The sequence below is a fragment of the Paramacrobiotus metropolitanus genome, unplaced genomic scaffold, assembly GCF_019649055.1.
Source record: "Paramacrobiotus metropolitanus isolate TYO unplaced genomic scaffold, Prichtersi_v1.0 Parri_scaffold0000075, whole genome shotgun sequence".
NCBI classification, from domain to species: domain Eukaryota; kingdom Metazoa; phylum Tardigrada; class Eutardigrada; order Parachela; family Macrobiotidae; genus Paramacrobiotus; species Paramacrobiotus metropolitanus.
In genome coordinates, this window is record NW_026570295.1 from 584755 (window position 1) to 611890 (window position 27136).

A 27136-nucleotide genomic window follows, 5' to 3' on the forward strand; every position below is an offset into this window, starting at 1 on the left:
TTTAAAACGAAGTCGCCGTCTTCGTTTACATAACGAAGTCGGCGTCTTCGTTTACATCCATCTTCAAACATGGAAGATGAACCGATAGGTTGATCATTGTGCGTCCTGCCCTTCGCCTGGTTGCCATTAATGCGACGCACATCTAGTTGCTAACTGCATCCAAAGCTAGTTGCAAATTGCATCTAAAAACCTGTTATGTTATGTGATTCTGCACACGCGTTGAAAATGCTGAGTCGGAGAGATCAACTGAATTAAAATTTATTGAAAATTGAAAGGAAACTACATATCTGTACGTCAATTAAATGAACAAGGATAATCATTGCTGTATAATTGTGTCCTTTTCCAGCGAGTAAAATGAAAAACCCGGGTGTTTTGAAAGCGAGAAGTATTAAACAATAGCGTTCGCAAGCGTCTTTGCCGGTACAGATTGTTAGGTTAGCCTGGTCTGTGGCGAATGAGATCGCCGGCGTTAGCGTGGGCTCGGACGCGGCCAGACGTAGCACGATGTTGAGCGCTATCTTGCTGATTAGGTTGTCTGCCGCTATCCCCAGCAGGCGACGAGCTGCCGGACGGACGATTGGCATTATGGTTAGTATCCCTGTTGACAGGACGCATGTTTGAAGCAATAGTCTGGTTCCCAGGTGATCCGTTGATTCCAGTTCCATCCAACGCCGTACTTTGAGCGCTGAGAGCGTTTTGATAGGGACCTTTCTGGGCAGGAACTATGGCCAAAGGTGAGGACTGATTCCCGGTCGGCCCGTCGCCGTTAAGAACCGACTTCTGAGTACTGGAAACCAGGCTTGGAAGGCGGTACTAAAAAAGAGAAACCTAGCACAACTGACTACCGTAATAGGAACCGCCAACGAGATTTGAGTTTTATACGAGTACAGGTGATAGGTGAACGCACAGTCTGCACTTACCGTTGTGGCCGCAGCTACTGGCTCTGGAGAATGTGTCACGGGTGAACATATTCCCGTATTGTTAATGCTAGTTCTCATTGCCGGAAAGGAACATCGGCAGTACAGGGGGCTCCCGCACTCTTTTTCTCCGGTGCATGGTAATCCATCCATACATACACCACTCACACCATGAGCTGCAAAAAAAGTATAGTACATAAAAATGTGAAAGAAAATGATCAGTTGTCTTACTTGTAATAACTGTGGTTGAAGTGGTGGTGTCAAAGGCCACTGCTGCCGCAATATATACACTGAACTGAAATATAAGCGCAAATACATCGGCCAGACGCCCCATCGTTATCAACAGAGAACTAACTGTATTGCAATTACTTAAAAAATTTAATTCTGGACTAATGTTGCTACCATACCTTGTTCTTTTTAGTCGTGAGAAATCTGTTTTATTCCATTTTTTTGTCTGCCTAAGCGATTGTTCTCAGGCGGTTCCTGTAAAATGCCTTGTACTCTGTAGACTCGAAAAAATTCCGGGATTTTGCTGGACTGGTAATGCATTAACCGTGCGAAGCTTAGCACTTTTCAAGCGTTTCAGAACAGATTTCCTGCAATCCTCTTCGGAAGGATCTTCAATTACTGCTGATAACCTAGCTTTATTAAAAGTACCCGTAGCTTGCGCAGCAAACTGTGATCGGTATCCAGTGAAAATTCACGAAAAAGCACTGACGCAGAGGTATTGTTCGAATCGCATTTATCAAAACACTTCAGGACCGCATAACAGGGTATCTGTATCACTATATGTATAAAGCGGTATGTGTTTCAAGTCCGATATAACAGGAATATACATATACTGCGGCGTGCTGCATTCACGACATAGCAAAGTAAGAAAAGATTTTGTGTTTTATAAAGTAAAAAAGGTGCTCCAGAAATGAATTTTTTTGTAAAAGTATCCTACAATTTTTCCGGTTTAAAAAAATGAAAGTTTCTTAAGAAAATTCAAAATTCATTAATTCAGAATTAGACACTTTGTTTGCTGCCGGAAATAAAAAATATTTTTATTTGTATAGAGCTTTCTAAGGCACTAGTTAACATTCGAATACACTTCTTCCGATGCCACTGTACGGACCGTTTATTTCCGCAGTTAGCACAGCTGTACAGTTTATTTTCACAGTTAGCGCAGTTGTACAGGTACAGTCTACTTCTGGAACACTATATTGCTTACAGATGCCTCTACATTTTATGCAATAAAGTGAATAAGCTAAGGAAGAACTACTCTAGTGCAGTGTACCACCACATCTGTACATGCATATTTAAGTAATGGATTCGTTAAACATTTGTGTTTTAATAAAATCTGTGGAAGCACGAAAATGTGTAAAATAGGAATTGACTTAAAAATGAAACACTTTGCGATAAAATTTAAACACAAGTTACTAAAACGCCCATACACAGTGGTTATACAAAAAGTCTTGATGTGGTACAGCATGGCATGTAGTATTTACAATATCATTTCTTGTAAAGCTCAGCTTTTCTGCTCAGTGGAATAATGAACTGGTCTTTAACACGTATCACGATACAAGTGTATCGTATCACGTATCACGTATCACGATCACGCTAAGTACAAAAAACCCATAATTATCATGATAATAAGTATCATCGCCACCTTGGATCAGGATAGTGACCGTCCATTACGCTTGAAATAAGACAAATAGCATTCCCATGTACGTCCACGGCATGAGTGCACATACGGGAAACCGCAAAATTTATGCGCTCTTTACACTATACGCAAAAAATCAAACCGCATCACGAAAACGATAAAGGTATGACCCATCATAAATTTATCACTTCCTACTCGAGTAGTCGTATTCGCTGAGTCGGTTGTGATACCTAAGTTCACTCATTTAACGACGCAGGGCCTTATGTGCAGAAATCGGCACGAGTACAGTCTGTATACAACGAAACAAGGACAATTCAGAAGCTTTGCGTAACTTGTTCCATATTTTATTGAAACTGCCTTCGCTTATGGCTTCAACGAAACCATGTAACCACTAAACAAAATACGGGAAGATTCGCACTACCGATACTGAGACAGGTAACCATATCAGAGCACTAAAGAAATGGGCACACAAGGTTCCCAGTCTGCCGTTGTAAGTTCTTTCAGCACTCAGTATCATTTATCGAGTATTCTGTTTGATTAAAATTTATAGATGCGGATCCATTGGGGATTTCAACAGCGCAGTCAATCGGCAGAAAAAGGTCTTCTCTAAACATTTCGCTGTTTGCCCAACTAAACTGGAAAGCGTAGACCTCGAAGGTTTGAACGTGGTCACGCAACAAGGCAGTGTTCTCGTTCCACCAGCGGCGAAACCAGGCAAAGTCACATCCGCAGTGCAGGCGGAACAGATAGTCTTTGTGGTTTTGCTGGAAAACAGGTGTCGGTACCCAGCGAAATTGTGCATCACGGTGTTTTTGTACGCCTCTCTCCAACGCCACAATCCGCAAATCAGGTAGATCGCTAAATGCGTCTCTCTCTAACGTACGAATTGTAACATTAGTATAAACAATGCTTCGCAGTTTTTTGGATCGTTGGAAGTCTTTCCTCCGGACGTCGAGATCCGTGCAGTCTTGCAAGATATGCTCTAGCGCATTGAAGAAGTCAAATTCATATAACATGTACGTCGACCGGACGCTCACACATCCAAAGATTCCGAAACTTACAACCTGATTTCGAATTGACTGCAAATCCACAGCGGTAAGGTGAGATGCAGCATCCCCAGAAATCCAGATATCGATGGGTCGTGAGTAAAACTTTGTCGACCCTGCCGCCGTCAGTCGCGCATGCTCTGCCATTCCCTCGGGAGTTTCACAGCCCACGTCCACTCCTGCAACGCCATCATACCAAGATTCGCAACCGTAGACTGCAGCATTGAGCGGCAGGCAGCCCAAAGAGAATCGTAAATGGCACTCTTCAATAGTGCCCTTTACGGTTCCCATTACAGGGAATTTTTCCTGGTCGCCGCTGCTACTTTTGCATCCGGGATTCCATTTTTCTGGATCTGAAAGCAAGTGAGTCAACTTATAATGCATATATATATATATATATATATATATATATATATATATATATATATATATATATATATATATATATATATATATATATATATATATATATTATGTGTTGTTCGGTTTTTGCTGTTTTGGGTGAGACGAAAAACATTTAAAAAAGAGAGAACGACATTCGCTGCCGTGCGCCTCCGCGTGGACTAACGGTTCCTCTCATGATTGTTTTATGCGAAAATCGTTTTTTCCCATAATTTCAACATAATCAACTGAAAAGCTTTGCCCGTTTGCGCATTCTTCCATAATTCAATCACCTCACTGCATCATCCCGCGTGTGTAACCGGCACACCCAACCGCCGTAAATTTTGTTAGTTCACTTGTAGTACTGTACTCGCACATTTTTATATGCTGTGAAGTGTCCACGTTTCTGCCAGACTGTGTTTGCGCAGGTTTTGCCAGCTTACGCATGGTTTTCGTTTTTCCAAACGTCTATTAAACCGCACATCAGTCATTTAATTTTAAGTAGTGTACGTACAATGTACGTTCTAGTACAAGATGTACAAGTACAAGTACCACGTGAATCTGATTTATTGCCCGTAGTTCCGGCTAATGCACGGTAGCAACGATAATGTCCTTTGTTGTTGTCATGTTTATTGTTCAGCGACTATTTATTTAGCTGGCTTCCAGCAGGTTAATAGTAAAATACGTGTTACACAGTCGCTACATACATGAAATTTTACTAACCTTCTGAAAAGCAGTTAGTTAGATTTTCCGTGACTTACACCGCTCCTCATTGGCTGAAAAAATCGGTTGTGAGTTGTCCATAGTGTGGAAACCAGTATGGAACGGATTCGTGGCGCAGTTAACCGGCAAGAAAACGCTCTCTTTAACAAAAACGCTGTTCTCCCATGAACCGTAAGGGGTTCGATATATTTCTCCCTCCGCAGCCTGACGCAGTAGCCCGTTCACCTGCCACCAGTCGCGGAACCATTCGTACTCGCAACCGCAATGCAGTCGCGCCAGGTAATCCCGGACTCGATCATCAAAAACCCCCATTTCACTGAAACCGCTTTCTAGTGATAACAATCGCAACGCCGGAAGATCGCTGAAGGTATCCACTTCCAGAAACTGTAGTGTCGTGTTATGGAACTCAATCAGTCTGAGTTTGCTGGATTGCCAGAAATCCGCTCGTCGCACGTCCAAATTTGTGCAGTGTGCCAGTGCGAAGTGCAGCAGATTCGGCATACGGAACTGTGCCAACTTCTTCGTTGAGCGCGGAGCGATGCAGTTATACAAGCCGAAGACAATAGTTTGCTTGCGTACTGGAGAAAGGTTAGCAAAGCTGACGTAATCTCCGTCGAATAAACCAATGAAAACCGCTTTGATCGGCGGTTTAGACAAGGCATTGGCTAACTGTTGGAGCTCTTGCGCGTCGACTTCAGGTTTGCACAATAAATGCAAACCTTGGTCCAGGGTGCAATTATCGATGGCGTATCCGTTCCAACCGCAGTTGGCAGAGAACTGTAGCGCGCACTGATCCCGGGTCATTGGTTCGGTGGAAAACTGCGGAAATGGCACGGAGAACTCAAAAGGGTCCGTTTCGGCTGCAATGACAAACGGTTTGTGGAACTACATTGCGTGGACTGCGTTAAGTCACTGCATAGGTAATTTGCAGTTTGCAGGCTTGCAGCGTCTTCAGTTGGGATCATGTAACGGTCGCTTTCACAGGGGCCAGTTCTGTCCCTTTTTTTCGCTAGCATGTGAGCCAGTTTCCAGGTAAGTATTCACAGACATTCAAAATATCATTAAAGCAAAAGCTGAAGGGAGGCTAGGCTGTAAGAAGCTACTTTTGTTATTTTCACGCAAAAATTACTGGAATTCATGGTTAGATACCATTTTACGCTTTTTATAATATGGATATAATTAATTGCATTTATGAAGATTGTCGCACAGAGTAACAGAGACAATTATCATCTAAATAAATATTATGTATGTTATTAGGTCAAGACAGTTGTAACAACTAAAATAACGCTACCTTTATCGTTTCCAAAACTGCGATGGGATAACTGCGTCACAACAATGGCGTATATTCCTGCTAATAACGGTTTCTGCATTTTGGATGTTCGATATGCTTTAATCGGTCGATATACTGTAATCACCAAATGCTGATCCTTCCTCGACAAATCTGTGTCATATACGGAAAGCTTTTGCAAAGCTATGGCTATAACATTTTGCAATGTATTCGGCAATATTTTGCCAGGTAACAAACGATCCCGGATCTCGCCTGCCGGCAAAATGTTATCCGCAAAATATTTACGGATACTTTGTAATAGCTGGCACTGGTTGCCCAATAAATCTGAGTCGCAAGATTCTCGTAATCTGGTACATACGAGTATTGATGATTACTGCATAATGCATATACATATTCACGTGCGGCTGTCTATAATTTCGCCGTACCGTTTCAATGAAAACTGTTCTGCACACCAGAAACTGGTTTATGTGCCTTTCGATGCTGATTAATTCTGTGTTTCCGGCGCAATAAATAAATTTGTGGAGACACTAAACATCATTTGCGAAAGCTGTGAGTGATTCACTTTGCACGTGATCCATTCCTGGTACATAAGTAGCGCTTTCTCATGGAAATGAGCTGCTACAATTTTATTCGAGAATCTGTAACAAGGAATTATCAAATAACGCAGTTTTTATTGGATTGGAGAGTATAAATCACATTACCATTTCTTCGATTTCACTTCACAGTGTCATGGATTTTGATAATGTGACGCTGAACGATACCGAATACGAAGTGTACAATTACACCGAGACATACAATTTCACGGCAGAGACCTGTGAGCAGTTGCTGCGCGCTCTGGGCGAATGGAATATCAGTGTGGAGGAAATCATAACGCAGAAAGCGGATTATTTTAAGCGGGATACTTGCCAGCGACCGCTACTTAATATTGCGCTAATCAGTGAGCACCCGGTGAAATATGCGTATCTTGCCATTTATCCTATTTTGTTGGCATTATGCACCATCGGGAATCTGCTAACCATCGCCATGTTGCGTGAACGTAATGTACGCTGCAATAAACGGTCATCCACGGATATTTATCTGGTTGCTTTGGCCGTTTCCGACATCTGTGCAGTGTAAGTCATAGCATTACTAAAACCTGTTGCCTTTCAGTATCGCAACATAATAAATTTTTGCTTTGATATATTAATTGTTTAAATAAATGTTTTTAAATAACAAGTTTTTTAATAACCAAAAGAATAAAAAAAAATGTTGGATTGATAAGTATTGCCTTTGGAGTACGGTTTCATCTGCATTGCGTTTTATTGTCAAGGATTGCTTGGGTTGAAATATTTCTATTGACAAAATACTTAATTAGCAGCCTGGTAAATTTAAAAATCGGTCAATCGATACTTGATGTACCTACTCCTAGGATCAGAGAAGTTCGGATCAGAACAAGATCAGCGCATTGACTGCATCGTTTTGTCATAGGTGGAGTCAGTTGCTCGATTACAGCTCCCTCATCGACGCCGCCGTTGTTGATCCGTATTTTAAATTTTTCTTGAGCGGAGCCATTGGCGGAGCAGCGTTTGTTGGCGAAATATTTATTAACTTTTCCGACTGGTAGGCTATAAAATACGATTTTTTACATAATGGAGTGATATCACTAGAATTAGAAGTATACATGTGTTACGATTATGTACGGCAACTGGTATGCTATACACATTAATACGAATTCTTGGAATAGAATAGAATGATATCACTATTTTATGATTTACTATAGTTTTTATTATATTTTTGTAGGATATTAATCAGTTTCACGGTTGAGCGGTTGCTTGCCGTTGTGCTGCCGTTGCAGGATGGGAGGATCGTCAGCCGTAAATGTACGCTTTCCACCGTGTGCTGCCTGTTTGCCCTTGCCGTGCTAGCTGCCGCGTACAATCTGTACGACTATTATTATTTTTATATCTGGGATGATCTTCGCTGCCCGGTTAGGAATACATAATAATAATTAATAATGTCGGCATAATGTGAATACTGGCTGCACTAACATGATTGTTTTTTAGGCCACGTTTTTACAACCCACAAAAGTGCAAAAACGATGGGGTGCGGTACAGAAATATTTTACGGTAATTCTTACACTCGTTCGTAAAATAGTTTGTAGAGTTCGTAAAAGAGTGTTTATTCTGTGCAGTTTAGCCATGGGATTCTTACCATGGTTAGTTCACACTTCCATGTTTTCACTGGTAATGCTTTTGCTGTCCTTTTTGCGACCTGGCCTTTGACCATAATATTTAAATTTTCCTTGCACTACATCGATTTCGCCCGTAAATTGCTCAAGCTCGCTTTACGGGCCAGCAGCTTGCTCACCAGCAACAGCCGCTCTCTCTGTTCTGTGTCTCTGCTCACTCGATCAGGTGCGCATGGGCCGGCATGGCTAAAGCCGCAAAACCGGTTTTGCGGCTTTAGCGATGTGCTGATGTCCATTTTACGTGAGTGAGCAATCAGCTGACCTGTACAGTGGGCTTAAGCAGTTTACGGGCGAAATCGATGTAGTCCACACAAACACAAAATAATAAATTTCTATAACTAAAAAGGAAATTAGTGTTATCCGAGGGCGTTTGTTCCAAAATAATAATAGCTTTTCTAATAAGAAAAACATCGAAGTATGTATGTATGTATACTACTGCCACACAGGCACTAATGGTAACTAGAAAAAGTAGTTTGGCGTGCATTTGGCAGACCGGAGAGTAGCAGCTTTTCGCTCGTGCGAGTGATAATAATTTTTAACGGATTACCAGTAGAACTCTTAACAATTACTTAACATATTTATTACTGATCTAAACTTACCAACACGACCAGCCAGCAACAGGTTCGTAACGACCTTTCGCAACGACTTACCGTAACGGACAGAAATCAACTAAAGCATTAGTCTTGACTCTTGAATATAAGGGATCTTCGCTTCGCTCCGGTCGATTTATAATTTATTAAGGTTCTACAGAAACACGACTGATCGTCGTTCAGGAAGGTTGACATGGTAAATAGCAAATACCTGATGCCAAACAAGGTGACCTTAGACAATATTCGCGAGAACCATACTCTACAAAGTATATATTTTGCTTTCATTTATACAAGCCAGTTTTAAAAACAAGTGAGCACTACTCTGTACAACCGTGAAATAAACACTGGCTTAAGCCATTTACGGCGCACTACGTCACGAAGTTGACGCAACTGCGGTGCAAAAGAGGGAATCTTAGACAGTTTTATGCGCCACTTCATACGTTACTGTTAGCGGCCTATGTGCAGCACGCTTACAGTGGACACTTGTTTTTGAAACCTGCTCTGTACATTATTGTAAAGGACACAAATCAATTTACATTTGTTCCGTTATTTTTCAGATAATAGAAAGCAATCTGAAGACTACGAATGCGGTTCCGAATACGAATCCCCGCCTCTTTTGCCTACGTCATACCCCTATTCGTTTCGTAAACCTTCCGTAAAGCACGAAATTTAAGCTTTGAATCGTAGCGTGTCTCCGGATAGCTGTCGATTCTGCCTGTCTTGATGGAATTCCGTTTGCTTTGGATTTTAAGCAGAGAAAACATTCCTCTTTTTTATGAGCTTAAAAGTTTTTGAAAACTCTTTTCACAATTTAAAAACAAATTTTTGATTGACATGAGGTATCGCAATTGAAATTACGTTAAAAAATGCAATTTGTACGAGTCGTACAGGCGTATGCATCGAGCTCTACCGACCAATAGGAAAATTCTAAAAGCAGTTGGATCGAGTGCAGCTAGTTAGCTGGCAGTCGCCGACTTGGGCGGTTGAGCGCTTTCGGTCTGAAGCAGTTTTTACCTGACCACTTCGGCCGCGCTACGTTTCGGGCACTTGTTATCACTTCGGCAACATACAATTCGCCTTGCTCACTTCGGTCCTCACTCTTTTCGGCCACGGTTATTTTGGCTACACGACATTTTGGCTTTTATTTTTCTTGTGTCAAGTTGTTACTTAGCGTTTGTTGTAAATTGTAAGCTGCTTATTTACAATTTACAAGAAAACCTTCTGTTACATTTATTTTTGAATTATGAGAGGCTGATGGTGAGCTGAAGCTGCAAGTGAACGTGGCCGTCGTGGCGTAATCTGTGTTCTGTTCCAACAAAGTTTGTTTCTTTTTCTGAATGTGAACTGATAAATGATCTGTTATCAGGTAGACACAACGCAACGCGTCATTACGCAACCATAAATACGCTTAGGTTATAGATAATAGCTTTATTTGTTGCCTTCTTTCCTAATAAAAGTAGCTTTATTTGTTGCCTTCTTTCCTAATGAAAGTAAGTATTGATCAAATTTTATAGAAACAGATAAAAGCTGGCAACAATGCATCGACGCATTCATTTATTCTTCTTAGTAGACTGCAAGTTTGCAAATTTTTTAATTATTGATAATAATTAGCATTGGTGGAATTTTGCCTAAAAGTACATAATGTGGTCGAATGTGAGTGGTGGCCGAATAAACGTAACCGAAGTGTAAATGGCCGAAATCATCGGTACCGACCGTTTCGACATCTGTTTCGGTCCGAATGCATTGTCAGATCTCGGATGCGGTTACGAACACCATTTCCATCCGTGTTCGTATTCGGTTCCGTATTCGTAGTGTGTAGATTACTTTCTAATCCTGCCGATGCTGAATTTTACAATAATCTTTATCCTCAACAGCATCGTCGCTGTCTGCCTGTTCAATCAGCGCCAGTTCCGCGCCCTGTGCGTGCAAAGCAGCGCCACCAACGCGGATGTGGATGCCGGTAAACTGCTCAGCCATCCAGATGCTGTTGGTCGTGGCCCTCTTCTACATCGTTACCCAGTCGCCCAAGATCGTTTTCAACCTGTGGAGTTCTCTCATCGCATACCCGCTCTGCTACACTCCGCTTTCGGAAAGCCAGCACGCCATCATGATGCGCCTTAGTGACCTTACGTTTATTACCAATTATTCCTGTAATTTCCTCCTGTATTATGGCGTCAGTGATGCGTTCCGTAACGGATGCCGGCAACTGTGGCAGTCGCAACCGTTCCGGCGTCTGGACGGGCGGAGCGGCGCGACTACGTGGTCGCCCACGTGGGTGTGCACGCCCACCAGACATCTGGGTGCGTATGATACGCAGCGGGGCGTGACGAGCGGATTGGAAGCCATGCAACCGGTGCAAAAGCGTTCACTGGAGTCGTTCAGTTCCAGTAAGACCACGTTCAGTACGGTGATGTCGCTCAGTGGAAAATCCTCCATTGGAAGTAATAGCAGCGGCGGCAACTGATGCTACAGCGAACACAATGTCCGACTTGCTGAAAATATGCGAAAAATTTGTTTGGTGCTATTAAATCAAAGGGGACGAGGGGTAAGAATATGGATGGTGCTTTTTTACAGTGTGGGTTGTGTGATTCACATTCGGCTGACTTCTACTGTCGTAATGCTGTTACGCGTTTTTATTTCAAACTTCATTTGAACACGTTCGAAGAACATTTAAAGAAAAAAAAATTCATTAAACATTTCCGCTCTTTCAACGGTACCCATAACGGAAGCGGCATTACCCCGCTGCATCTCTAGAGACAGTCGCTGCCGAAGAAATTCGTGTGAGCGGGCTTCTCCTGAATGAGTCCGGAGACGCTTTCCCAGTTCTTTAATGATTCAACTTCAACGCAATTCAACTTCTGGAGCAAATAAAAAGAGAGAGCGAGCATCAGGTTTGAATAACTTACAACACCGCTGCACCGCTTAAATGACTTCGGCCATTTCCGACTATTCCATATACAGTAATACAGTTTCGTACTCTACCTCAAGTACAAACCTAATACAAGGTCACCGCTTACAAGGGCACCGGATAACTTTTGGATCCTTGTTTGTAAATAAAACGTTAATCTGTGTATGCACACGGCAAAAAAGGCGCTTGCAACCCGTTTAATGCAGATTATAATATACTGTATATCTTGGAAAACTCTAGTGATTGCTTTCTTATTAGAATCATGTTATGATATTTTTAGCGTAGCACATGCAAAATAATTTACAGTATTTATGCCCAGACAGTCAACTGTTTGGTGAAAAAACCATCATTTCACAACGGTAGTCGTGGTCCTTTGCATACGTAACCGTACTAATACGTACTCTAAACCACTTGTCGCTATTTAATATGAACAGTATTGTTGACATAATTGGTAGTATGTTGTTTGAGTTCAGAAGGAAGGACAGACGCCTCGAATGCCGAGATTATGGTCATTGGTACTACTGCAGGACGTTTTTGCCTCTCCCGTCATTTAGGTCACCGCAAACCTTATTACGTGCGATGGACATACACTAACTTCTTCGGAAAGACGAGGCAACGAGCCGTTTTTTAAAGTAAGCAGTTATTTACTGATGCAAGAGAAACATGATGAAAGCAGTTACGCAGAAACATTCAATCAGTTATAAGGTTAGCAGCTGAACACCTTCAGCGAGTTGTGTGATCCGTCGGCATTCGTGTTCGTGGGATCCGTCAGTGTTGAAGTGTTCGCACAACTGCAGCGCAATCACAAGCTTTTCATTGGAATATATACAGAATGCGTAACAGTCCGCACCAACTGAAGGAACTATCTTAGGATGAAATACATAAACTACGTATATACAGTAACAAGTGCATTCCGTCGGAGAAATCACATCCCTGGCCTTATATGGAGGATCTCTGGCTAAGAAGACTTTTGTTTGAACTGCTCGACTCCAGACTGCGTTTCTCTACTTGTTGACCCGCATCATTTTTGACGGATCGATTAGGCCAGGCCGAACCGCTACGATCTAGAATAAGCCCGAACATCCTCCGCTGACAAAACACTTCTCTGCATCCCCGGCGGAAGGCACGGCTCACTCCATAGTACAGCAGAAAATTCAGCGAATAATTCACATTGGTAGCGATGGATGTGAAGCGCATAAAGTACACCCGTGTCTCCTCCGCTACATCGTCATAACAAAACGGACGGTTGATTAAGATCGTCCACAGGTTCCAGACAAAAGCCGGCATTTGGGTAACGACGTAGAAGACCGCCGCCACTAGGAGCATGTGGATGAGAGGCTTCTCTTTGGCCGCATCGGTGTCGGAGACAGATGAGATGCGGACGTGTAACGCGCGGAATCGTCGCTGGATTAGTAAGTGCATGGCCACGATCGTGTTGATAACCAGGATCGCCAGGAAGTTGATTAACGGTTGCGCTACCTGAAAAAGGTACTTGACTAAAAAAGATACTTGACCTTTAACAACAAAATTTTCTAATAACACTTTCGTTTTACCAGTACTCATATGATTAAGAATTACAAGCGTCCCTACTGACCACAAAGAAACGCTGTACTTGATTCCAATCCTCGTGTAATGGTGACTTCACTGTGAGCCACGCCTATAAGAATTTCAGCAGATATATGAGTTTTATTGGATATGTACATTGCACAGTAGTGCACTGGTTAAACGTTTTACCGGACATCGTGGATCTTCGTTTGCATAGAACCAGTAATAATCGTACAAGTTGAAGGCCGACGCAGACATGCCCAAGCAGAACACACTAACGACGATGATGATGGTCCGTTGACGGTTGACAATGCGCCCGTATCTCAGTGGGGAAGCGATGGCCAGCAGTCGTTCTATGCTGAAGACGATCAGGAGCCTGTAATATTGACGAAATTTTGTATTACCGGCTTATGGCTACGGATTCCAATCCAGTGCTAATTGATCTACGTATATATGAAGATATCCTTTAAAAAAATTGGCTGCACCTTACCAGTCGGAAGAGTTAATAAATGTATCCGTTAAAAATGTCGATAAACCAATGCTTCCATTAAGTAAAGTAGAAAATTTCGGATGGTTTGCCAACACGTCAATTTGCGACAGCTGCAGAGACAGTTGACTCCACCTGTAATTAAAAAAAAAACAGAATCGTCACAGACATCACCATGACCTTGAATTTACGAAATAATCATAATACATTTATAAGATTCGCATTTATAATTCTATTAGATCAGTTACATATTTATTGAGCTTGTTTGTTTAATTATTATTATTTTTATTTGATGTACTTGTACATATGTAAACCATGTGATTGAGAAGTATTAATAGTTGTACAGTATGTACCATATTAGTAAAGTGAATTATCCCTGAAATTATTGCAAACTCTGTCTGATTTAAATTATCCAGTTCCATAATATTTTTTAATGAAAAACATTTTCTGTTTTATTTTTGCTGACTTTGTACAGAAAACTAAGAAAATGGCGCAAATTACAAGTCTGTTTTTACAGGAATAAAATTGCTATCGAATATTCATTAGAACGCAACGTGAAATGCTACGAGTAGTCCGGCTGCCAAAAGTGCTTTTAATGTTAACGCTGCCATTATAAGCAGAACATGCTTATGAACCATAACCGTAACTCTTGATTAGATGACTAACTTATAGATTGCATAAGTGCAAAATTTTTTCCTTTGACGAAGTGTTACGGAAGTCGGTGCTAAATAGATCTCGGCATGTGCCGCGCCGCAGAAACGGCAACAAGATCAACACCATCGCTCTGCATAGCAATCATTCCCATTGTTTTGCGGCTACTGTCTATTGTGTTTACTTCGCCGTTTTCCGTGAGCCATTTATTGACAAAGAGCAAGATGCAGCAGCCTTCGACACGAGTTTTGTTTAAATATAAGATTCAGTGCAAGAAGAAAAGAAAAATCATAGTCAAAGAAATAAGCCAGCAAAACACATTTTATTCGCTATAAATAAAATTATATTACAGAAAAATCTAAAAATTTAGCACGTACGCACAAACATTAAGTGGTAGAAAGCTAAAAAATAAAAAAGCGACGAATTTAGCATAGTTTTTTATGAATTCTCAAAAACGCTTCGATAGCCTTACAAATTGCGCTGCATTAACTACATTTTATTTTGCCTAATTTTAGCAGATTATTTCTCTAATATTCCTGCTGGGTATTGAGATAGAATAACAGATTGACTTACAGAACGCCCATGTCGGCAACAGCCAGTGCAATCAAATAAATTTCTGCTGACCAGCGTTTACCACGCCGCACCACATTCTCCCTCCGCAAGATAATAATATTCAGAATGTTCCCCATCGTACACAGCAGCAACGACACCGGATACATGACAATTACCGCGTATTTTGCCGGGTGTGCGGTGATGGTGGTCATATTCGGCAGCGTCCGGTTGCACCCGTCCCGTGCTAAATCCTCGTTGTCCACCTGCGCTAGCAGCATCTCAACGCTGACGTTAAAGTCATGCACAGCTCGCAGGAAGTCATCACACGTGCTGAAATTGACACTGACTTCCTCCTTGACGTCCACATAATCGTAGGACGCATTGGTAAACGGATTCCAATCCATGGCTTTTAATTAATATTTAATAATATGATTTTTTATTAGGGATAGATGACCATCGTGGAACGAAAATGAAAGTGAGTATTAATCAGTTTAACGCGGAAGACGATATGCCGCACAGTTCAATGTTTTGTTGTGTGTTCGTTCACCGGAATTGACTTTGGCATGCGCGCTACTGTCGGCAGCTCTGACTTACAATCTGACTAAATGAGGAGGCTACGGTCTATGTTAAAAAGCCAGCGAACAGCCTTTTTTGCCCGCTGAGGCTGGTTGATCAATGCAGCCTCACTGTTGTGACTATAAATAGACTGAAGACAGCGCATTCCGGTGCTGCCAAAAAGCGCAAGCGGAGTGCTGCCTTGCTGTATCGATCGATCGCGCACATGTGTGTGTGAGTGGGTAAATCCGCTCGCATTCACTTACACACGTATGAGTGTGGCTGTCTGTGCGCGTACTAGCTGTACAAACCGGTTTTCGCTGTCTTCGCTACAACGCATACCCTAAACCCGTAGCTTCCTTTCTTGCTCGCATTGTACTTATGCTTACATACACAAACAACCTACCGGCGTTTTGCATGCAATACCAGTATGCGTAATCATAGCCGCAGGTGCTTTTTGTGGTGTTAGTACGGTTGTACACGCAAGAGGATCACAATAATTATTATCATTATGAAATACAGTTTTTTCAGTAAAAAAAATTGCTGCTGGTATATAATGCTATTCTGGAAACGCATGAAGGATAATTTATATACAGTATGTTATATACAGTATGATTCAGCAACTAGAAAAAAACTACTGCGGTTTGCCAAGATAACCTACCCAGATCAGGCCAGATGGCAAATCGCTTGTTTAGCGGTGAGTATACTTCGAGTCCGGACCAGAGATAAATGCTTTATTTACAAAACAACTTGCCAAACGATTTCCGGTGACCTTGCACAAGGGGGCCATGTAAGTGGCCACGTACAGACGTACAGTCTGTACGTCCTATTACGCTCGGGCAATTTGTTACAGCTCGCTGATTTTGTTGTGCATATTAGACAAAGTTTTCTTTTATGGGAGTGATTGCCTTTTTGCAGGAGACATTGAGTTAATACGAGTATCATAATTTATTACAAAGATAATACCAAAGCTCAGTTTTCCCATTTGCTCTCAGAAGAGATTTACGACAGAAAAAACCAGACGTGCAAAAATTACTGCACAAGCTCTGCCAACCAACATGAATTCTTCGCACAACTAACCATATACCGCAATAATGATAAATTTATCATAGCACAGTTTTCAATTTTTGCCGCCAGGCAAAATGTGAATGTGGTGCCTCACTTGCCGGTGCTACTACTTCCATTCGAGGACTTCTCACTAAGCGGCATCACCGTACTGGACATGGTCTTACTGGAACTGAATGACTCCAACGACCGTTTTTGCACCGGTTGTATGGCTTCCAATCCGCTCATTACGCCCCGCTGCGTATCATACGCACCCGGATGTCCGGTGGGCGTGGTCGCGCCGCTCCGCCCGTCCAGACGCCGGAACGGTTGCGACTGCCACAGTTGCCGGCACCCCTTACGGAAAGCGCTACTAACGCCGTAATACAGCAGAAAATTACAGGAATAATTGGCAATAAAGATAATATCGCTGAGACGCAAAAGGATGGCATGCTGGTTTTCGGTGGGCGGAGTGTAACACAGCGGCGACGCGCTGACGGCTATCCAAAGATTGAAGACGACCTTGGGCGACTGGGTGACGATGTAGAAGAGCGCTACGGTCAGCAGCATCTGGATGGCCGCGCCATCTTTACCGGCATCCACATCCGGGTTGGTGGCGCTGCTGTGTACGTACAAAGTGCGGAATCGGCGCTGACGGCACAAGCACACAGCGACGATGCTGTTTAGAGTCAGGATTATGGCGAAATTCAACACCGGCACAATTATCTGCAAAACACCAGCCACTGGGAAAATTGCTTCGGTATTTAAAGTTAGTTTAGGTCAAGAAAAATCATGTTTTCATCTTTAAAAGCGCTTTGCCTATAATAATTTGCATTAAAAAAAATCGTTCTGAAGTAAATCATTAACAGCGTTGGGATATTTTCTGGCGTGTGGTTATTTTAGCAGTAGTTGAAGGCAGTCATTAGTTTCAATTAAAAAATTGCTTTATACCTTATGCATCGTTGGAAATCGTTTTTTCATGTGGGCCAATAAAAAGAACTTTGGGAAACGGGCAGGAATTTACCAAAGTCTTGTGGCACTTTGTATATATAAACATTTGTACTTTATACATTTGTATGTAATTGTATACTTTTGTATATTGTGTACTGTAGCAGCTTGTTGAAATTGCACCACAGAGTCTGGTGTACGGATACCGACGCACACGCTGCTCGATGTTCTACGTAGCGTGTGCGATATCTGGCGGGTGGCGGGCTACGGCCGGATCTAAACGTGGTGCCATTTCATCTAGCGGCTACAGTATAATTATACAAAAGCATATTAACACGCGATAAAAGAAATATGATTGAAAAATTCGACAACGAGAAAATTTGTTTGTTACCGTATTACCGTGAAATATTTTTGTGCCGAACGCCAGTTTTTTAGCACGACGGGGAATGGTAAAAATGTTGACTGAAAAGAACAGAATTATTATTGCAGTCATAGGTACACTTTAAGCCGGTAACGTGTTCCCTACCGGGCATCGCGGATCATCCCAGAAATAAAAGTAATAGTAGTCGTACAGATTGTACACAACGGCTAGTACGGCTAAGACGAATAGGCAGCACACGGTGAAAAACGTGCGTTTGCGACTGACCAGCCTTCCATATTGCAACGGCAGTACAACGGCCAGCAAACGCTCAACGGTAAAGCTGATTAATATCCTGTGGGAAATCCACAAAAGCGATAATTTCTGCATTTTATTAACATCTTGCTAAAGAAATTGTTTTTTTTTCATACCAGTCAGAAAAATTTATAAATACGTCGGCAAAAAACGCTATGCCGCCACTGGCCCCGCTCAGGAAGGATTTGTAGTAGGGATCGGCAATGGCGGCGTCGATTGTGGAACTGAAATATACCAGCTGACCCCACCTACGATAAAACGGTGCAGACAATGCGATGGCCTTGTGCTGATCATTTCCGGGTTTCTTTAATCCCTTGCATTGATCAAGTAGTTTTTAGGTTACAAGGTTGTGGTTGAGAATTCAGTCAATGGAAAACTCCCAGCGATTTATCCTTTAAATCGAGTGCGTCGCATATAGCACCGCAAAACATTCCGAAATAAACTAAAACTTTTTTATATTTTCACAATACTATCAAACATTATTAAAAGTACTTACCTGGTCAAATAGTTTGGGTATAGAAAAATTATAAAAGAATTATTATTATTATTCATTTATTATTATTATTCATTTATTGTGCAACTGATAAGCGAGAGGTTCTTATTAGTGCTACGGCTTACACCGCACAAATGTCGGAAATGGCCAAAGCAACCAGATAAACATCGGCGGACCAGCGTTTATTACGGCGCCCGTTCTGTTTGCGCAGTATGGCAATGGTCAAGAGATTCCCGATGGTGCATAAGGCCAGCAAGGTAGGATAGATGGCAATATAGGCATATTTGATGGGATGCTCACTGATTAGCGTTACATTCTTCAGCGGTCGATGGCAATTATCTTCGTCAATGTAATCCGCTTTCTGCGCCACGAAGTCCTCCACACTAATATTCCATTCGGCCAGGGCGCGCAGCAACTTCTCACAGGTGTCCGCCGTGAAATTGTATGTCTCGGTGTAATTGTACACTTCGTATCCGAGATCGTTCAGCGTCACATTATCAAAATCCATTGCATTAGAAATTATGGCAATAATTATTAGCAAACTATCCAAAAAAGATCCCGGCTGTAATAATTTATTTTTTTTAATAGAAAATCTGGATTAAATTAATAAATTCTCGAGCGAAAAAGCACGGGCTGATTTTCAGAAGAAAGCGAAAGTGGGCAGCGCGACCGTTGCGTAAAAAAAACGCTATCAGATCTTACTAGTGTCCGTTCACCGCATCGTCACTGTTTTACTAGCGCATTCTTCTCACACCTAAAGGATGCTACATATGCATAAATGTAGCTGGAGGTGTTTTTTGTGGTCTCTAACGGCGGAGAGAGAAAGTGAGACAGTGATGATCACAAGGTTACGTGATGGTTGTTTTTATAGCGAACAATCGTTGTGCTAACGCAGCGTCCGCTAAATGCCGGCACCTGTCGACAATTACCGCAGTCACTGCAGCGGAGACAATGAGGATGATTTGCGCGCTCTGCATCACTGAGTTTGTGTTAGTTGATTATGTAAATTGCATACTTTTGTATCAATTCCATAACCAGCTTCGACGACGAGCCAAAGTGTAAACGAGAAGTGTTAACGTGATTTGCACTACATACGCGTACAACCTAGAATATCGTTCGGGAACTCTCGCTGACCTTGTAGGACTGCACTATAATCACCGTTTGTTAAAAATCTTACCATTTTCCATTTTCTTAAAAAACACACATGTTTTGACTTGTTACTGCATCACGCATCAGGATAAATTAAACTTACTCTCCAATTGAAAAGGTTGCAGTACCGTTCAACACCCGTTCTTCCTGTAATGAGGATCATTATGTTTCTACTTTATTTAAGTACACCAGTCACTCATCAGCAGCTGGGCCTTAAAAATCCTGAAATTTTAATTCGGCAGTATCAGTGTAATCCTTGAGCGGTACATACGCCACCTGTGTCAGTGACTGTTAATTTCACATAACCTAGAAAACAAGAGAGTTTCCTTGCGTAATGGGTAAATATTTTTTTATTTTTTAGGCGAAGCGATCCACATCTAGCTACGTATATTATTAATATACCGTAATTTTGCAAGCAGGTTGATTCGCAAAGTCTCTGCGACGTGTACCATAATCAACACCGTTGTTTTTTTTCTTATTCCGGTTTATGATGACCCCATATATAATAACAGAAAGATTTTTCAACACATCAGCATAATAATATTATTAAATCGAGGCTCTTGAGACAGCGTAGTGGACGCTTTGTATCGTAAATGGACCAACGCATACTCAGTAGATATCTGGCGTACTCGTAGTTGCTCAAGTATTAACCGTCTCGCTGGCTGATTTGACACTCGTATTTTACCGCGCGTACCCTTGTTTTTCACGCATAATGTTTTTACTGAAGAAATTTATGATCTATGGCCATAACGCGAGTTTAGACTCTTAGATACTTTATGCAACGTTTACACGACGGCCACGTAGCACCCGTAGCCAACTATCCATTCATAAGACCGACCAGCTTATCCATTTTAATTTGTCATCCCCCTGAAGCTATGAAATGAAGAAGCTACCCGGCGCACCTTTTTTGATCGCGGTAGTATTTAAGGTGGGCTGCCGTTGTTTTATTTGTTGCCGCACTAAACGCTAAATCGTTGTTTTTTTCGTTGTTAATCTGAGACTGCGCTGCAGCCACAGTCATGTCGATGCTGAAGTTGTCGTTCTTGTTGGTCGGCCTCGTGGCTATCGTTTGCGCCGCTCCTAGTCAGCCGGGCGATTCCGATTCTCAACAAATTGCTACAGTATGTACTATATGTAATATAACTGTTTCACGAAGAGCAAATATTCCTTATTGTAGAAATTGTAAAAGTTATATTTATTTACAGAATAATAATCATGGCATTAGCCATTATGTACCATGTGTTTATTAACATTAACTAATGCTGCAACGTGTGATTGGTTTAGGATGCTTTTTTCGGAATCGGCAGTATCGCCCCCAAGGAATCACCGGCCTATGCAAAATGTGGTGCCAAATTCCGCAAAGCCCGAATAACCGTTAAAACGTACAAGAAGGAAATCGACTCCGGTTCGGTATTATACAACATGAAGGTCAGTGTAGATGATAGATCATCCCATAAAGTTAAAACAGCACGTCGGTTATTTCTGCGCTTATTCATATCTATGGTACCGGAAATGCTCTAAAGATATAGCAGACTGATATTCAATGCGCTAACATTGCTTATTTTATGGATTAAAAGGTTGACATCGCCGAACCTAGCTCGGGATCCAGTACAGGACGTACCTACCGCAATAAGACATTTAAGGTCTTTAAAGCGCGCACGTCTGGTCAGCTGTTCATACGGGAAAATCCATGCGACAGCCTTTAAAAAATTGCTTTATGTGGGACATTCTGTTAGGTGTTTTATGCAACCGGGTTTTAATTGGTTTTATGGCGTTTACGTTTCTGATGGCGGGTTGTAATAATATACACCCATGAGACAAAGCGTTTAAAGAATTCATATCTTCTCGTTCGCATGTAACTGGCTTCATGCGCATTCACATGGTCGACAGCAACCTGTTTTTTTGTGCATAGACTACGAAAAATAGGTGCGCTTGTTAAATTCGAAGACAGTTCGCAAAAACGTGAATGATGAATCATCGATGGCTTTCGGGCCAGTTACGGCAAGTAATTTCTGTCTTTGGTCTGCCTATAACCGATTAATTTAGTCCAAGCTGCTAAAGTGCTAATGTACTTTCCGCATATTGCGGCTTGTTTTTGTGATCAACGAATTATTCTTTCATTATTATACCGCAAAGGAGTTTAACAAGTACAAAGATCTGCTCTGCAACTGTAACTGACAGATCCAATATTAGCCAAAAACACAGCCTGTTAAGGTATAGATACAAACACGAAACAAATACAGTATAAGCATCACCAAAACAAAACAATGACGGTTTATTGAATAACTATAATATGGTCATCCATGTGTATAACAAGCAGCTTACGTGCTTACTGCTGACGCGGGCGGTTGCGATGTTGACTGTTTTGCAGATGACACAATTGTGCATGCCATGCCAAAACAAAAACTATTGCTGCAGCGAAACTGAACGGTGGATTAGCTCGGGTTGGCAAGATTATGGAAGAAAATCTGCTGCACGTAAATGGAAAAAAGTGCCAGGCGATGTACAGTATGTATGTTCTGACCGAAACACACAACCGGATCCGGAAATCGCCATCAATCTGTCGGTTGTCGGCATTGCTAGTTGCGTTCGATATCTCGGCGTTGAGACTGATAACCACTTGAAGTGGAGCGAGCAGTTCAGAAAGGTACAACGGAAAGGGAATTTTGGCACTGCCATGATTAATTTGGCACTGCATGTCACAGCGCAAAGGTCTTTATCACGCCTGCTTCGGTTGCCATATCGCACACCGGTCTCCGGTATGCTCTGCAGCGTCTTTGACTGAGCGCGACAAGCTAGCCGGACTACAACGTAAAGCTCTGAAAACCATTACTGACTACAAGATGCCGGTTACTCCGGAACTGTATCAGAAGTTGGGTATTCTTCACATATCCGACCGATGGCGTCAGAGCGAAGCGGTGTGGCTGTTCAAGATCTGGAACAAAAATCAGTTCCCGCTTCCGGCCTACCTCCTGGATATGGTTCAAGTAAAAGATAACACTATGCACTATAATTTGCGGAAGCCGGCACGGATCGAAGTTACCCGGGCCAAGAAAGTAATCGGAGGGTGGACTATGGAAATGCGTTTAAAGCGTCTGCTTGATAAAATTATTGCTGTTAACCATAAAATTCTTGATGCCAGTTCTGTACCTGCCTTTAAGTTCGTACTCAAGTCTGTGGATCTGTCTTAACTCTTTACATTGCATTTAAAAATGTTCTTGTTCGACCAGACTTGAAGTCCCTTTGGGGTTGTCTGCTCTTGTGCCGTAATAATAATAACAAAGGGTAGAATATTGTAACATGCATGTAGACATGATGTAGGTAAACTAACCATGGTACATAAAACGTAAGTTGTGAAGTACTGTATGTGTTGGACCATGCACAGCCACTGCTCGCTTCGTTAATGGAGTGACGTGGAGTGGTGTGATCAGAAAGATACCGTAATTATCGAGTTTGAAGCCCCCCCAAATACAAGCCCCCCCCGTAATTAGAGCCCACCCCTAAGGTCGTATGAACTTATAAGCCTCCCCCCCCGAAATAGAGGCCCATGGGTTTAGCTAAATACCGTGAAGCCCATATTTAAAAAATGCCAAAGAGCTGGTCTGAAAAACTGAAGCCCCCCCCCCTCAAATACAAGCCCATGCCCGTAATTGGAGCCCACCCCGTGGGTCATTTGAAATATTTGTAACCCTGGGCTTCTAATTCTATAATTACGGTACCACGCTATGGCAGAGGTACCTTTCAGATCATAACGTACCTTCAGCCTTTCTGATTGTCTGGACGAAGCTGGCCGCCTCCGGATCGCGAAATATCACTATATGTACCCATGTCAAACAAAATTTTAGCGCAACGATTCGGACATTAGCAAATAGAACGCTGCTTGTAATGCTCGATGTGACGATCTTTTAATAATTAATGAAGAAGTAAACCTGACCAGCCATTTACACAGGGTACGGTAACATGAAGCAGATGGTTGTGTTGGGTTGAGGAGCATACTGCTTCTGCAACATGCGCCAAATCCTATAACCACTACGGCTGCCAGCCGGCTCCGTTCAACAAACCACTAAGCCCGTCGCGATAATCGAGTACGCGTCCGTTGTCCATCGTCCCGGGTGACGTTGGCAGAGGTCAGGTCGGATCGAGGTCTTGTGTCCGTGTTTCATCTGTTTGCGCAATTTTCCTTTTACTCTTTCGGAAATATTAAGGTTTTACAGGATTCGCTTCCTAATCCTTTTACGAATTTCAGGCCCGTTTAAGGGCGGCCATCCTGTTGATAAGTTTTTGTGTTTTCTCGGTTTGTATTTGTCTGCTGGGTCGACTAACTTCTTTGTCGTATATTTGCGGAACTAGTCAATTAGCTTGCAGATAATTCAAAAATATTTGCTTGACAGTTCTCCTCATAACTTAGTGTAGTGTTCAGTTGAGCTTAGTGTTTAATCTGATACTGGTCACAACCTAGCTCACAAGTCAGTATCTGTATGGTGTGTGTCCCAGCGGTATCCGTCCTTTAGCAGTTCTCGTTGCGCGAGTAGTCGGTCTGATTAAGGTCAACAGTGTCTGCTCCCGTGGGAATCTCCACCGCACAGTCGATCGGCACGTAGATGTCCTCGCGACTCATCCAACCGCTGCGCCAGGTAGTGCAGAAAGTGTAAACGTCGCCCTGCTCCACGGCAGTGCGCAAGAGCGCCGGCTGACTGCGCCACCACCGTCGAAACCAGACAAACTCGCAGCCGCAGTGAAGCCGCCACAAATAATCGCGATGGCGTTCCTCAAACACCGCTGCCGGCTCAATGATGGCCTTGTGGCTGGTGTACACGCCGTACTCCAGTGACACAATCCGCAAATCCGGAAGGTCACCGAAGGCATCCACCTCCAGGCTACGAATCGTGCAGTTCCAGAAGACGATTATGCGCAGTTTCCGGGAGCGTTGGAAGTCGGCCCGCTTGACGTCGATATCAGCGCAGTTCGCCACCCAGAAATCGAGCGCGTTGAAGAGGTCGTACTCGTTGATCTTCTTCGTGGGGCGGGTATCGATACAGCCCACCAGATTGAACACCATAATCCGCTCCCGTACCGGCGCCAAATCCGCAGCGATGACCGTTGCCGCGGATTCACCGGTCAACATCAGGCGAATCGGTCGGGGGTCCAGCTTTGCTAACAGCGGCACCATTCGCCGGACTTCCTGTGCCGTCCCATTGGGATAATCGCAGTCATCATTCCAGGTGGGTGTCAGGCCGAACTGTTTACAATCCTCCACGCGGAAATTTAGTGACCAGCACGGTGTGCTGTAGAAAAGGCGGCATTCCTCCTCGGTGCCAGGTGCTGTTGTCAAAACGGGGAAGCTCTGCTTGGCGCTCTCTTCCTCTGGGCATGCGGGATGCGCTTTTTTCGAGTCTGCAAGGCTCAGATTTCAAACATTTCGCTATATATTGTACTTTGTGGTTATCACAAACGAGAATCGGCGCATCTCCTGTTAAGCTGCCTACAGTTAAACTGTTCAACTGTAAGACGAAAAAAGAGGATGCTTCTACAGCAACGTATATTGCACAAACAAGCGGTTCTCTGTTCGAACACAATGCTGACAACTGCCAATGTTTTACTATGCGCATTGGATGCTGCTGCACACTGTGTACAGATTTTGTTATATGTGATCGCGAAGTCCACTTCTGTTCTTCGTCATACATGATACATCCAAGTCAGTTTCACTGTTTTGACTGGCTGATTAAATTACTTACACGAGAGCTCATTGGCCGAGTATACTTCCTGTACGAAATCCACGGCAGCGGATCCGTTGGGAAAGGGAGTCTGAGCGCAGTTGACGGACAGAAAGACATCTTTCCGCGTAAAGTTGTCACTGCGCCAGGAATCATAGGGAATGTCGTAGACGTCGCCTTCGGCCGCCTGCTGCCACAGTCCATTAACGCGCCACCAATCGCGGAACCACTGGAATTCACAGCCGCAGTGCAATCGCGCCAGATAGTCCCGCACGTCGGCGTCGAAAACCTGCATCGTACTGAAGCCCCGCTCTAAGGCCAGCAAACGCAGTCCCGGCAAGTCGCTGAAAGTCCCCGCTTCCAGCAGGCGCAGTGCCGTGTTGTAAAAAGTAATAAGACGCAGTTTGCTGGAATGCCAGAAATCGCTGCGGCGAACGTCCAGATCACGGCAGTCACGGAGCCCGAATTCAAGCAACTGCGGAAAGCGTAATACGGACAGCGTGTCTGTGGCACGGTGAGACTGACAGCTATTTAAATAGAAGATCACTGTCTGTTCCCGGACTGGAGACAAATTCGCAAAAGTCACAGCTTCTCCGTCGAACAGGTCGATGCGCATCGCCTTGATGGGGGGTTTGGACAAGGATGCGGCTAACTGCTGCACTTCTTGTGGTGTGGCATCACGGCTGCAATGGAGCGTCAAACCTTGTTTGGCGGTGCAGTTGTTGCTGCCGTATCCAGGCAGATGACAGTTGGCCGTAAACTGTCGCCGACACTGGTCGCGCGTCATCGGCTCCACCGAGAAACGCACAAGGGGCACAAAGATCTCATTGGCTGTGATCGGTGACTGGCCATCTCTGACACCTTTGAATAATGACGGTTGGAATAAATAGAGGTATGGAAATGTATTCCAGAGGAAAATAGCAGTTATTTAAGAGACAGTAATGCGTGTAACAGATTCTTTCACAAAGAACTGCCAACACAAAAACACATACGTACAGAAATTTGGTTAGTAGTTTTATCTCAGCCTAAATTATCGCTGGCAGTAGCCATCAGAGCAGGACAAATTCAGTCATGGTTACACCATTTAAGGTGGTTGAAATTTTGACATCATAAAACAATCGAAGCCCTTTATACTACGGGACATTCGGGCGACCACCACCAAGACAGCAGCAAAGTTTCCTCTAACAGTAGCTAGGCTTTAACACTTAAAAACGGCAGAGCTCGAGCTTGAGCTACTCTGTACTGCCTAAACACGCTATGAAATGTTCAATTATATTTACGCACCGTGGCTGAAGGTGTAAGGGAAAACGCTGCTAGGACCATCCCCTGCACGAAGCTGGTTACAGTTAGCATCGCTTTGGATAGAATGCATGTCCAGCACGTAAACTAGATCTCCGACTTGTGTGGCGAATGGTGTTATGTACTGTACCAGCAACTGGCTGTCTGTCAAAATCCAACGGTGGTACGAATGAGTTTGCATCATTAGATCTGCATTTCCAGTCGAAATCCGTGCCGACAAGCGCAAATTCCTTCCGGCTAGGTACCTTTGTCGGATTGCTCAATGTTTCGTTGTACTGCTGATCATTGCCTCCATAATGTA

General features: G+C 43.1%; 7 protein-coding genes across 8 annotated transcripts; 2 read left to right on the top strand and 5 right to left on the bottom strand.

Annotated features, from left to right (window-relative positions):
* Window positions 1–254: 254 nt before the first annotated feature.
* On the bottom strand, window positions 255–1312 carry LOC129595254 (uncharacterized). The gene is made up of 3 exons (XM_055492191.1): window positions 1149–1312; window positions 921–1093; window positions 255–813 (listed from the first exon to the last, which is right to left on the bottom strand). The coding sequence occupies exons 1-3, from the start codon at window positions 1249–1251 to the stop codon at window positions 436–438; spliced, it is 654 nt and encodes a 217-aa protein (XP_055348166.1). The 5' UTR covers window positions 1252–1312; the 3' UTR covers window positions 255–435.
* Window positions 1313–2896: 1584 nt separating this feature from the next.
* LOC129595193 (uncharacterized) lies at window positions 2897–6336 on the bottom strand. Its single transcript, XM_055492120.1, has 3 exons — window positions 6004–6336; window positions 4751–5572; window positions 2897–3961 (listed from the first exon to the last, which is right to left on the bottom strand). The coding sequence occupies exons 1-3, from the start codon at window positions 6080–6082 to the stop codon at window positions 3063–3065; spliced, it is 1800 nt and encodes a 599-aa protein (XP_055348095.1). The 5' UTR covers window positions 6083–6336; the 3' UTR covers window positions 2897–3062.
* A 210-nt stretch (window positions 6337–6546) lies between these two features.
* On the top strand, window positions 6547–11486 carry LOC129595218 (uncharacterized). 2 transcript variants are annotated; one of them, XM_055492146.1, is made up of 5 exons: window positions 6547–7112; window positions 7468–7599; window positions 7780–7859; window positions 8043–8105; window positions 10692–11486. In XM_055492146.1, exons 1-5 carry the CDS (start codon window positions 6730–6732, stop codon window positions 11279–11281), a joined length of 1248 nt encoding a protein of 415 aa, XP_055348121.1. In that variant the 5' UTR covers window positions 6547–6729; the 3' UTR covers window positions 11282–11486. The 2 variants fall into 2 exon arrangements, with proteins under 2 accessions (XP_055348121.1, XP_055348123.1); XM_055492148.1 differs by having other exon boundaries at window positions 7780–7920; window positions 10692–11072.
* A 903-nt stretch (window positions 11487–12389) lies between these two features.
* Window positions 12390–16038, bottom strand: LOC129595189 (uncharacterized). The gene is made up of 6 exons (XM_055492116.1): window positions 15942–16038; window positions 14982–15366; window positions 13761–13892; window positions 13460–13646; window positions 13320–13382; window positions 12390–13204 (listed from the first exon to the last, which is right to left on the bottom strand). The coding sequence occupies exons 1-6, from the start codon at window positions 15955–15957 to the stop codon at window positions 12665–12667; spliced, it is 1323 nt and encodes a 440-aa protein (XP_055348091.1). The 5' UTR covers window positions 15958–16038; the 3' UTR covers window positions 12390–12664.
* A 322-nt stretch (window positions 16039–16360) lies between these two features.
* Window positions 16361–19491, bottom strand: LOC129595188 (probable G-protein coupled receptor frpr-1). Its single transcript, XM_055492115.1, has 5 exons — window positions 18799–19491; window positions 18297–18428; window positions 18034–18220; window positions 17907–17969; window positions 16361–17285 (listed from the first exon to the last, which is right to left on the bottom strand). Exons 1-5 carry the CDS (start codon window positions 19179–19181, stop codon window positions 16674–16676), a joined length of 1377 nt encoding a protein of 458 aa, XP_055348090.1. The 5' UTR covers window positions 19182–19491; the 3' UTR covers window positions 16361–16673.
* Window positions 19492–20756: 1265 nt separating this feature from the next.
* On the top strand, window positions 20757–21882 carry LOC129595253 (uncharacterized). The gene is made up of 3 exons (XM_055492190.1): window positions 20757–20943; window positions 21107–21250; window positions 21400–21882. Exons 1-3 carry the CDS (start codon window positions 20842–20844, stop codon window positions 21526–21528), a joined length of 375 nt encoding a protein of 124 aa, XP_055348165.1. The 5' UTR covers window positions 20757–20841; the 3' UTR covers window positions 21529–21882.
* A 1805-nt stretch (window positions 21883–23687) lies between these two features.
* LOC129595225 (uncharacterized) lies at window positions 23688–26983 on the bottom strand. Its single transcript, XM_055492152.1, has 3 exons — window positions 26821–26983; window positions 25558–26397; window positions 23688–25216 (listed from the first exon to the last, which is right to left on the bottom strand). Exons 1-3 carry the CDS (start codon window positions 26906–26908, stop codon window positions 24330–24332), a joined length of 1815 nt encoding a protein of 604 aa, XP_055348127.1. The 5' UTR covers window positions 26909–26983; the 3' UTR covers window positions 23688–24329.
* Between the last annotated feature and the right edge of the window lie 153 nt (window positions 26984–27136).

Excerpts from the sequence above, each read along its gene's own strand:
- LOC129595253 (XM_055492190.1), top strand. The coding sequence starts at position 20,842 with ATGTCGATGCTGAAGTTGTCGTTCTTGTTGGTCGGCCTCGTGGCTATC. Across the intron at positions 20,944-21,106 it reads ATTCTCAACAAATTGCTACA|GATGCTTTTTTCGGAATCGG; the intron begins GTATGTACTATA and ends TGATTGGTTTAG. Across the intron at positions 21,251-21,399 it reads CGGTATTATACAACATGAAG|GTTGACATCGCCGAACCTAG; the intron begins GTCAGTGTAGAT and ends ATGGATTAAAAG.
- LOC129595188 (XM_055492115.1), bottom strand. The coding sequence starts at position 19,181 with ATGGATTTTGATAATGTGACGCTGAACGATCTCGGATACGAAGTGTAC. Across the intron at positions 18,221-18,296 it reads TTTATAAATTTTTCTGACTG|GATATTAATCAGCTTTACCG; the intron begins GTATGAAAAAAA and ends GATTTCCCACAG. Across the intron at positions 17,286-17,906 it reads CGGCACAAAAATATTTCACG|ATAATTGTGCCGGTGTTGAA; the intron begins GTAATACGGTAA and ends GGTGTTTTGCAG.
- LOC129595193 (XM_055492120.1), bottom strand. The coding sequence starts at position 6,082 with ATGCAGAAACCGTTATTAGCAGGAATATACGCCATTGTTGTGACGCAG. Across the intron at positions 5,573-6,003 it reads CAGTTTTGGAAACGATAAAG|CCGAAACGGACCCTTTTGAG; the intron begins GTAGCGTTATTT and ends TTGTCATTGCAG. Across the intron at positions 3,962-4,750 it reads TTCAGCCAATGAGGAGCGGT|ATCCAGAAAAATGGAATCCC; the intron begins GTAAGTCACGGA and ends ACTTGCTTTCAG.
- LOC129595225 (XM_055492152.1), bottom strand. The coding sequence starts at position 26,908 with ATGCATTCTATCCAAAGCGATGCTAACTGTAACCAGCTTCGTGCAGGG. Across the intron at positions 26,398-26,820 it reads CCCTTACACCTTCAGCCACG|GTGTCAGAGATGGCCAGTCA; the intron begins GTGCGTAAATAT and ends CATTATTCAAAG. Across the intron at positions 25,217-25,557 it reads CTCGGCCAATGAGCTCTCGT|ACTCGAAAAAAGCGCATCCC; the intron begins GTAAGTAATTTA and ends TGAGCCTTGCAG.
- LOC129595254 (XM_055492191.1), bottom strand. The coding sequence starts at position 1,251 with ATGGGGCGTCTGGCCGATGTATTTGCGCTTATATTTCAGTTCAGTGTA. Across the intron at positions 1,094-1,148 it reads TTCAACCACAGTTATTACAA|CTCATGGTGTGAGTGGTGTA; the intron begins GTAAGACAACTG and ends CTTTTTTTGCAG. Across the intron at positions 814-920 it reads CAGTAGCTGCGGCCACAACG|TACCGCCTTCCAAGCCTGGT; the intron begins GTAAGTGCAGAC and ends TCTCTTTTTTAG.
- LOC129595189 (XM_055492116.1), bottom strand. Across the intron at positions 13,383-13,459 it reads ACGAAGATCCACGATGTCCG|GCGTGGCTCACAGTGAAGTC; the intron begins GTAAAACGTTTA and ends AAATTCTTATAG. Across the intron at positions 13,205-13,319 it reads AAGTACAGCGTTTCTTTGTG|GTAGCGCAACCGTTAATCAA; the intron begins GTCAGTAGGGAC and ends TACCTTTTTCAG.
- LOC129595218 (XM_055492146.1), top strand. The coding sequence starts at position 6,730 with ATGGATTTTGATAATGTGACGCTGAACGATACCGAATACGAAGTGTAC. Across the intron at positions 7,113-7,467 it reads GTTTCCGACATCTGTGCAGT|GTGGAGTCAGTTGCTCGATT; the intron begins GTAAGTCATAGC and ends GTTTTGTCATAG. Across the intron at positions 8,106-10,691 it reads CGGTACAGAAATATTTTACG|CATCGTCGCTGTCTGCCTGT; the intron begins GTAATTCTTACA and ends TATCCTCAACAG.